Source organism: Cebus imitator, unplaced genomic scaffold, assembly GCF_001604975.1.
Source record: "Cebus imitator isolate Cc_AM_T3 unplaced genomic scaffold, Cebus_imitator-1.0 Scaffold473, whole genome shotgun sequence".
NCBI classification, from domain to species: domain Eukaryota; kingdom Metazoa; phylum Chordata; class Mammalia; order Primates; family Cebidae; genus Cebus; species Cebus imitator.
The window spans coordinates 895790-905357 of NW_016107788.1; the positions used below are offsets into that span (position 1 = coordinate 895790).

The window sequence follows — 9568 nt, forward strand, 5'->3', positions numbered from 1 at the left end:
GGGCCCGGACTCCCGGGTCTGAGGGAGGAAGGGCTGGGGGTCTGGACTTCTGGGTCTGAGGGAGGAGGGGCTGGGGGCCCGGACTCCCGGGTCTGGAGGTGGAGGTGACCCAGGGTTACGGGGTCTGTGGGTAGAAGCCAGCAGGCTCTACAGGGCCTTGGCGCCCCTAATCGAGGGGCTGTCGTGTCCTACTTGGGAACACACACAGCCACCCACACCTCTGCCTGTGAAATACCATAGTGGGGCCTGGAGAGGGACACCCTGAGTCCTGAAGGAGTGGGGTCAGCCAGGCCCAATGTCCAGTTCTCTGTAGGGCCTTGGAGGTCAAGGTAGGGTAGGGGGTGATGCCAGTTTTAGAAGCTGGGGGTGCTGGAATCTGTGTCCCTCTTGAGACGTCTGGCTCCCTCTGCCACTCCAGTCAGTGCAGGGTCCCTCCCCACCCCCCACTCCCTAACTGCAGGCCAAGGCCTCTGAAATGAACTCTCTCCCCCTAGCTCCAAGCCCCAGAAGCCAGACTTGAGCCCCAGACCTCTGAACTCTGGGGCCTCTGAGTCTCCCAACATCCTTCAAGGTCACCGAAGGGCCAGAGATGGAAGGACATGGCCTCAGGACCGGGCAGATGAGATATTCAAGTTAATAAAGATCTGCTCCTTAAGAACCAACAAGCGGGCCACGAGAGATCCCACCATCGTCACCAGGTCAGCACGGCGGCCTCACAGGAGTTTGTCCAGCTCGGCCGCCTCCCTCGTTGGTTCGCCACCTCTGGCTCTTTGGGCCACTGCTGAGGCCTAGAGGCCACCACGCCACCACAGCTGCCTCCATAGAGCGGCCTTCTGGGTGTGGCCTGGGTGCGTCTTTGACTCTCTGCCACCGTCACTGCCACCCAGCCTGTGCCCTCCCTCCCTCCCAGCAGTGTCTCTGGGGCCGGCCTGCACGTGGGCTTGGGTTCACCTTTCTTTTTTTTTTTGAGACAGAGTCTTGCTCTGTCCCCAGGTTGGGGTGCAGTGACACCACCTTGGCTCACTGCAACCTCTGCCTCCCGGGTTCCAGCAATTCTCCTGCCTCAGCCTCCTGAGTAGCTGGGACTACAGGTGCCTGCCACCGTGCCGGACTCATTTTTTTATTTTTTAGTAGAGACAGGGTTTCACCATATTGGCCAGGTCGGTCGCAAACTCCTGACCTCGTGATCTGCCCGCCTCAGCCTCCCAAAGTGCTGGGATTACACGCTTGAGCCACCACGCCCAGCTTGGGTTCACCTTTCACGCTCTGTGGTTGCTGTGACGACGTGGCTGCCTCACTAAAGTAGCTCTTCCAAGAGGCCACGTCACCGTGGCCTGTGTCACCTCGGCTGCTCCCATCGCCAAACCCGGGGTGACCAACCCCCTGCAGGAGGGAGACGCGGCTACAGAGTGAAGAAGGACAGACACTCCTGGGTCAGCAACACTGTTTTGTTCTTAGCGAAAACTCCACAAGGAACACAGTCCCGGGAGGCTGGGGATTGGGGTCAGGACTCCGCCACAGACTGTCTTGGCAGGTAGGGGATAGGTACAGGTCTCACTGCGGCACTGCGGGAAAAGCAGAAAGCAGGTGAGGCAGGGCCGGGCGCGCCTCCTTCTGAAGCCTCAAGCCCACCCCAGGCCCCTTCAGCTGCTGCGTCCATGTGACATCCAGGATGACGGTCACTGTCCCGCCATCCCCGGCCACTGTGGCCGGACCACCCATCGTCACAGTGCCCCTGATTACTGCTATTCCGGACCCCAGATAGGGACGTTCTGAGCTGCTGGCTGCATGCTGGAATCCCAAGGCTGGGATTTTTCTGAGCCTATTCAACCATTGATCGGGGAGACAGCAGAATATCAGACACTGGGCTGGCTTGGAAAGGCAGTGATCTGGGTGTTTTTGTTTCGTTTTTGAGACAGAGTCTCACTCTGTTGCACCAGGTCGGAGTGCAGTGGCAAGATCTCAGCTCACTGCAGCCTCAACCTGCCCGGTTCAAGTGATCCTCCTGCCTCAGCCCCCTCCCCACCAGGTAGCTGGGATGACAGGCACACGCCACCACGCCCAGCTGGTTTTTTTTGTATTTTCAGTAGAGACAGGGTCTCGCCATGTTGCCCAGGCTGGTCTCCAACTCCTGGGCTCGAGCAACCGGCCTGCCTTGGCCTCCAATGTGCTGGGATTACAGGTATGAGCCTGTAATCCCACGGTGTATGAGCCACCGTGCTTGGCTAGACGCTGTCCTCTCTGAGCCTTTGTTAAGGGCCCCTAGGTGTTCTGTCTGCTGGGCCATCCTCAGAGCCAGGGAAGTCTGAGTGGTCAGAAGTCAGCATCCGGGAGGGACTCTAGAAGTCCACATTGATGTCATCCTGCTCTGAGGGACAGCTAGTGGCCTCCTTGCTGAGACTGGACTGGCAGGTGTCTGACAGGCCGGAGTGCAGGGTGAAGGAGGGGGGAAGCGTGTTCCAGGAAGAGGGAAGAGCATGTGCAAAGTCCCTGTGACGGGAAAGCCTGGCCAGTGTAACTGCCAACAGGCCGGTGTGGCTGGGACGTCATGTGGGAAGACCTGGGGCGGGTGGGCGCCGGGGCAGATACAGCACCAAGAGCACCAGGCGGAGGGGTGCTGGGGCAGTGGGGAGTCCCCAGTGGGTGGGGGCAGGGCTGGGGCACAGCAGGTCTGGATAGAGAGAGACCCCTGGGGCCAGTCTAGGGTCAGGGTGGCCGGCAGGAGGGAGAGACTGGAGACAGGGAGGCGGCTGGAAATGGAATCCAGGGGGGAGAGAATGCGGCTTGAGCTGGGGCCGGAGTGTCGGACGGACACCAGGGCACAGGGTGGGGAGAGGCAGGGGCTGGTGGGTCGGAGCCTGGGGACGGGCTATGGAGGGGAGGCGCGTCTGGGGGCTCCCACGGCCCCTGGTCATCCGCGTTATCCATGTTTGCTCTAACTCTGTCAACCCATCTGCCTGCGGGGGCCCAGGCGAACTGGAGGCCTTGGGGACATTCTCACTCAGCCTCCCTCTCCTTTTCTAATTTTTATTTTATTTCTTTATTTATTTATTTTTGAGACGGAGTCTCACTTTGTCGCCCAGGCTGGAGTGCAGTGGTGCGATCTTGGCTCACTGCAACCTCCACCTCCCAGGTTCAAGCAATTCTCTACCTCAGTCTCCTGGGTAGCTGGGATTACAGGTGCGTGCTACCACACCCAGCTAATTTTTTTGTACTTTTAGTAGAAACGGGGTTTCACCATCTTGGCGAGGCTAGTCTTGAACTCCTGACCTTGTGATCCACCCACCTCGGCCTCCCAAAGTGCCAGGATTACAGTCGTGAGCCACCGCGCCCGGCCCAGCCTCCCTCTCCTTTGTCCTTCAACTCCTTGGAAAAATCTGACTCCTCCTGCCCAAGCTGGGTCAGGGGCTTCCTCATCCCAACTTCTACGATGCCCTGCACTGCCTTCAGGACAGCAGCTTCCCAATCCTCCCCTAAAGGGCGGGTCTCACTCGTCTCCAGAGCTCAGCAGTGCTTAGCCTGGGGCCTCGGGCCAGGCTGGCACAGGGCCCGAACAAGGGGCAGCCAGTGTTGGGGGACGGCGATGCCCTCACCTCGGACCTCCAGCTTGCACTCAGCCAGCGCCTCGCCCAGCTCGTTGACGGCCCGGCAGCTGTAAGTCCCAGCGTCGAAGGGCGAGGGTCGGCGGATGTTCAGCGTCAGGACCCCCTGGTAGTTGGTCATCAGGAACTTGGGATCTTCGCGGATTTCCATCTTATTCTTCATCCAGACCACTTTCGGCTGTTGAGAGTCAAGGGAGAGGAGGCCAACTTAGAGAGGGCCCCTGGGCAATGCCACAGTGGGGCCCGGGAAGCAGGTCTGGGCTCTGGGCTCTACCACCCTCTTGCTGGAGTCCTTGGACTAGTGACTTCTCCCTGATCCTCAGTCTCCTCTTCTGTAAAAGCAGGTTGATAATCCCTACTTCACAGGTTAATGGTGGGGTCTTCCCATTGCTGTCAGGACAAAGAGCTCACTGCTTGTAGCGGCCCCCAGGGCCCCACAGTCTTTGACCCCCATTACTCCTCTGCTCTAGCCAAAAAGGCGGCCTCTGTCCTTCAAACAGACTACGCAGGCGCAGATCTCAGGGCCTGACGCTGGCCGTTCCCTCTTCCATACTGCTCTTCCTTCCCTCCTTTTTTTTTTTTTAACCAATCCTTTAGATCTCAGTTCACATGTCCCCTCATGGCCCCTAGACTGGAACAAGAATACTTGTGTTTATATTCTGCCTCCTTTCATACATTTTTTTTTTTTAGGTGGAGTCTTGCTCTGTAGCCCAAGCTGGAGTGCAGTGGTGCAATCTCGGCTCACTGCAACCTCCACCTCCCGGGTCCTGGTTCAAGCAGTTCTCCTGCCTCAGCCTCCTGAGTAGCTGGGATTACAGGCTTGCGCCATCATGTCCAGGTAATTTTTGCATTTTTAGTAGAGACGGGGTTTCACCACATTGGCCAGGCTGGTCTTGAACTCCTGACCTTGTGATCCACCCGCCTTGGCCTCCCAAAGTGCTGGGATTACAGGCGTGAGCCGCCACACCCAGATAATTTTTTTTTTTTTTAACATAGAGATGGGTTTTGCCATATTGCCCAGGCTGGTTTCAAACTCCTGGCCTCAAGCCAACCTCTTCCCAAAGTGCTGGGATTCCAGGAGTGAGCCACTGTGCCCCACCAGCCCCTGCTCTTTTTGGGGGGTGGCGGATGGAGTCTCACTTTGTCGCCCAGGCTGGAGTGCAGTGGCATGATCTCGGCTCACTGCAACCTCCATCTCCTGGGTTCAAGCGATTCTCCTGCCTCAGCCTCCTGAGTAGCTGGGATTACAAGCACACGCCATCATGCCTGGCTAATTTTTGTATTTTTAGTAGAAACAAGGTTTCATCATGTTGGCCAGGCTGGTCTCAAACTCCTGACCTCAGGTGATATGCCTGTTTCGGCCTCCCAAAGTGCTGGGATTACAGCATGAGCCACCATGCCTGACCCAACCATTTATAATTTTATTATATGTGTGACTCTGGGTGAATGTCAGTCTCCCCCAACATACAGGAAGTTTCTTGTTCAAATCTCTCAGGTCATTGAAAGCCTCTGAAAATGTTTGTTGAAAGAATAAATGGAGTGCATAAATGAATGAGTGCTGTATCAGCAAATGGAGTGAATGAATGAATGGAGGAAAGGGATGGATTGGTAGGTGGATAAATGAGCAGAATGAGATGAATGAATGAATGGACTTCATGAACGAAGTATACAGAGATGGAGATAGTGAACAACAAATCCATGGTATGCCTTAAGGAGGCTGAAGCAAAGAATCTACAGCCCAGACCAGAAGCTGGCAAACTGTTCCTATAAAGGGCCAGATGGTAAATATTTTGGGCTTTTTGGGCCCTGTCGTCTCTGGACCCGGAACACAAGCCATGTACATTTATTTATGTTTTGTCTGCAGCACTATAAACAAAACATAAACAAATGTGCATGGCCCATGTTCCAATAAAACTTTATTGAGAGAAACCAGTGATGGGTGGATTTGACCCATGGGCAGTGGTTCGCCAAACCCTGGTCTAAATGAGCTCAAGGTTGCAAGTATCCATATTCCCAAATAGCAGTTGGGAAACAGCTATATAGGAAGACCCTGGGGAGGCGTGGCGGTTTAGGCTGCCCCTGCCCCCAAGTTTTCTTTTTCCACGGGACTGGAATTTATCCCTGGACAGAGCAAGAGAGACTAATGGTCCTCTCCTCAAACTGCCAAGACAAGCTGTTACCTGGCAGTTGGGAAAGGGGGCAGGGGAGCAAAGAAAAAGGCAGGAGGCCAGGAGCAGTGCCTCACCCCTGTAATTCCAGCACTTTGGGAGGCTGAGGCAGGTGGATTACGTGAGGTCAGTGAAACCCTGTATCTACCAAAAATACAAAAATTACCCAGGCATGGTGGCGCATGCCTGTAATCCTAGCTACCTAGGAGGCAGAGGCAGGAGAATCGCGTGAACCCAGGAGATGGAGGTTGCAGTGAGCCAGCCTGGTGCCGGTGTGCTCCAGCCTAGGCAACAGAGTGAGACTCTGTCTCAGGAAAAAAAAAAAAAAAAAGAAGAAGGAAAAAGGCAGGAAGCCAAAAGCAAGGTGTGATTGATTGTCTGAGACTTGGGCTCTGGTCAGAGGACTTAACAGGAAGTGGATGAAAAGTGCCCAAGTCCAGTGTGGGCACAGTGGCTCACACCTGTGATCCCAGCACTTTGGGAGGCCGAGGCGGGAGAATCACTTGAACCTAGGAGTCCAAGACCAGCCTGGACAACACAGCAAGCCCCCATCTCTATAAATAATAAAATTAGCTGGGCATGGTGCTGCATGCCTTTGGTCCCAGCTACTTGGGAGGATGAGGTGGGAGGATCGCTTGAGCCCAGGAGGTCAAAGTTGCAGCAACCTGTGATCACGCCACTGCACTCCAGCCTGGGTGACAGAGCAAGACCCTGTCTCAAAAAAAAGAATCAATTAAAAATGTTTTTTTTTACGATGGGCGCAGTGGCTCACGCCTGTAATCCCAGCTTTTTGGGAGGCCGAGGCTGGCAGATTACGAGGTCAGGAGATCAAGACCATCCTGGCTAACACAGTGAAACCCGGTCTCTACTAAATATACAAAAAATTAGCCGGGCGTGGTGGCTCATGCCTGTAGTCCGAGCTACTTGGGAGGCAGAGGCAGGAGAACTGCTTGAACCCAGGAGGCAGATGTTGCAGTGAGCCAAGATCGTGCCATTGCACTGCAGCCTGGGCAACAGAGCGAGACTCTGTCTCAGAAAAAAAAAAAAAGTTTTTTTTAAGTGTCTAAATCCCTTGAGACAGAGAACTTGGGGAAGAAGAAGGTCGTGCTGGGGAGTGGGGGCTTCACTGTATGGAAGATTCCCCACAAGGAAACACACATGCAGATCTGGGTCCCTGCCCTAGCACCTTTGGGTGGCCTCTGACAGCACAGTTGAGAGCCGCCGAGTACCCAGCCACGATCACCCGGTCTATGAGAGGTGTCAGGAACTTGGGAGGCATCCGGAAGTCATGCTCCTTATACTCAAAGGGTTTGAAGGTGATTCCTGGGGAGAGAAAATGCACCCATTAGGCGATTCATCCAGATGGTCCCCCCAACCAGGGAACACACCCCACTCCCCTCTCCCCCATGACCAGGTGCCGTCAACCCCAGTGGGGAGGGGAGGGCGGGAGGGCGGCGGGGGTGGGTCTGGGCCGTGGAGCGGGCTGGCTGTACCTGTCTTGAGGATGCGAGCCGTGTTCTTGGAGACCCCAGGTGCGTCACTGAGCCCACAGACGTTCTCAGTGTAAACTCGGAAATAGTATTCGTTGCCCACGATGAGGTCGGGTACGGTGCAGCTAGTGTGCCGGTTGCGTTCATAGACGTTGAACCACTCCTAGTGTGCAAGAAAAGGGGGGACCAGGTGGGTCAGGGCCACAGGGTCACACACAAGACAGATGCAAGAAAGGCCAGGCGTGAAAAAAGCACATCCACTGTTTATAAAACTTGTCACGCCGGGCGTGGTGGCTCATGCCTGTAATCCCAGCACTTTGAGAGGCCAAGGTAGATGGACGACCTGAGATTGGGCGTTCGAGACCAGCCTGACCAACATGGAGAAACCTCATCTCTACTAAAAATACAAAATTAGCCAGGCGTGGTGGTGCATGCCTGTAATCCCAGATACTCGTGAGGATGAGGCAGGAGAATTGCTTGAACCCAGGAGGCGGAGGTTGCAGTGAGCCAAGGTAACTCCATTGCGCTCCAGCCTGGGCAACAAGAGCAAAACTCCATGTCACAACAAAAAAACAAAAAAAAAAACTTGTCACTCATGGCGCACTACTCACAGTGACCAACAGGTGGAACCCACCCAGCGCCCATCAGCACTGGGATGGACAAATGAAACGGTCCGCCCAGACAATGAAGCATCTTTCCACCCTAAGACTGGGTCAGGCACTGTGGCTCACGCCTTTAATCCCAGCTCTTTGGGAGGCTGAGGTTGGAGGCTCACTTGAGCCCAGGAGTTCGAGACCAGCGTGGGGAACGTGGCGAGACCCTGTCTCTTCAAAAAATCAAAAAATTAGCCAGGCCTGGCGGCCAGCCCCTGTAGTCCAAGCTACTCTGGAGGCTGAGGGAGGAGGATTGCTTGAGCCTGGGAGTTTGAAGCTGCAATGGGCTATGATCATGCCACTGCATGCCAGCCTGGGTGACAGAGCAAGACCCTGTCTCAAAAATAAAAAAAAAATTAAGGCCCGGTACAGTGGCTCATACTTGTAATCCCAACACTTTGGGAAGTCAAGGCAGGCAGATCACAAGGTCAAGAGATCAAGACAATCCTAGCCAACATGGTGAAACTCCATCTCTATTAAAAATACAAAAAAATTAGCTGGGCATGGTGGTGCATGCCTGTATTTCCAGCTACTTGGGAGGCTGGCATGGGGGGATCACCTGACCTCAGAGGCAGAGGTCGCAGTGAGCTGAGATTGAGCCACTGCACTCCAGCCTGGGTGACAAGAGTAAGACCCTGTCTCAAAATAAAAAAATTCTAAAAACAGGCTTGCCACACAGACACATCCTGCACGGGACAGCATGCACGAACCTGTGCTGAGCTAACAAAGCCAGACACAAAGGTCACATAGTTAGGGTTCCGTGTTTAGGAAATGTTGGGAGTAGGTAAATCCATGGAACCAGAAAGCAAACTGGTGGCTGCCAGGGGCTGGGGGACGTCAGGGGGTGGCGTTCATGGGTACAGGGCTTCTCTGGGGGATGAAAGTGGCTGGGGTAGAGGCAGTGGCCACCCACAACCCTGCAAATGTCCAAAGTGCTGCAGAATTGTTCTCTTTAGAGTGGCAAATGGCTAATTCCATTATGTGACGTTTACCTCAGTGAAAAAAGAAAATGAAAACCCGTCATGCACCAAGTCTCAGCTAAAAGGCTTCCCTCCAAGCCCGGCCTCTCCTCCAGTCCCTGCGCCCCTCCCTGCCCTTCCAGCTGTGACATGGGGACATCTGCACCTGCTCTGACCACCTCCCCCGTCTTCCCCCCCACCCCCTCTGCTCTCTCACCATGGTCTTCTTGTCTGCTTTCTGGACCAAATACCCCATGATCTCACTGTTCCCATCATCTTTGGGGGCCTGCCACTCCACCAGCGCGTTCGTGCCCCACACCTCCTTCACCATCACATTTATGGGGGGCCCAGCCTTTTCTGGAAGGAGGAAAGTGTGACAAGTCAGTCCTCAGCCCCTCCTCTTCCCTCTCCACAACCCCACCTCCTCTCCTGATTCTAACCTCTTATGCCCCGTTCCCACCTTACGGCCTCCCCCGTGCCAGTCTCACTTCATGTCCTCCCGTCCTGGGCCATCCTCATCCCTCCTCACCCCCATGTCTCCCCACTTCCTCTCTCCACCCAATCTCTCTCTCAGGGGTTTCCCCACCTTCATCTCTCTTCTACTCCGAGCCCTGGTACTGCCTTGCTCCTTACCTCGTCTCCCCCTCCTGATCTCCCCATCTCCTCTCCCACCCCTCATCTCCCCCCTCCTCTCCC

The 9568-nt window shown here is 55.1% G+C and overlaps 2 protein-coding genes across 2 annotated transcripts in view; one reads left to right on the forward strand and one right to left on the reverse strand.

Annotated features, from left to right (window-relative positions):
* FAM71E1 (family with sequence similarity 71 member E1) overlaps window positions 1-660 on the forward strand; it is a 7100-nt gene extending 6440 nt beyond the window's left edge. The window contains 1 exon segment of the mRNA XM_017512515.2: window positions 495-660. Coding sequence (XP_017368004.1) covers window positions 495-551 — 57 coding nt within the window. The 3' untranslated portion in view covers window positions 552-660.
* Window positions 661-1430: 770 nt separating this feature from the next.
* MYBPC2 (myosin binding protein C2) overlaps window positions 1431-9568 on the reverse strand; it is a 36940-nt gene continuing 28802 nt past the window's right edge. Inside the window, exons 24-28 of the mRNA XM_017512519.2 lie at window positions 9090-9229; window positions 7264-7423; window positions 6957-7093; window positions 3594-3780; window positions 1431-1565 (exon numbers count right to left, since the gene is read on the reverse strand). Coding sequence (XP_017368008.1) covers window positions 1555-1565; window positions 3594-3780; window positions 6957-7093; window positions 7264-7423; window positions 9090-9229 — 635 coding nt within the window. The 3' untranslated portion in view covers window positions 1431-1554. The remainder of the gene's footprint in view (window positions 1566-3593; window positions 3781-6956; window positions 7094-7263; window positions 7424-9089; window positions 9230-9568) is intronic.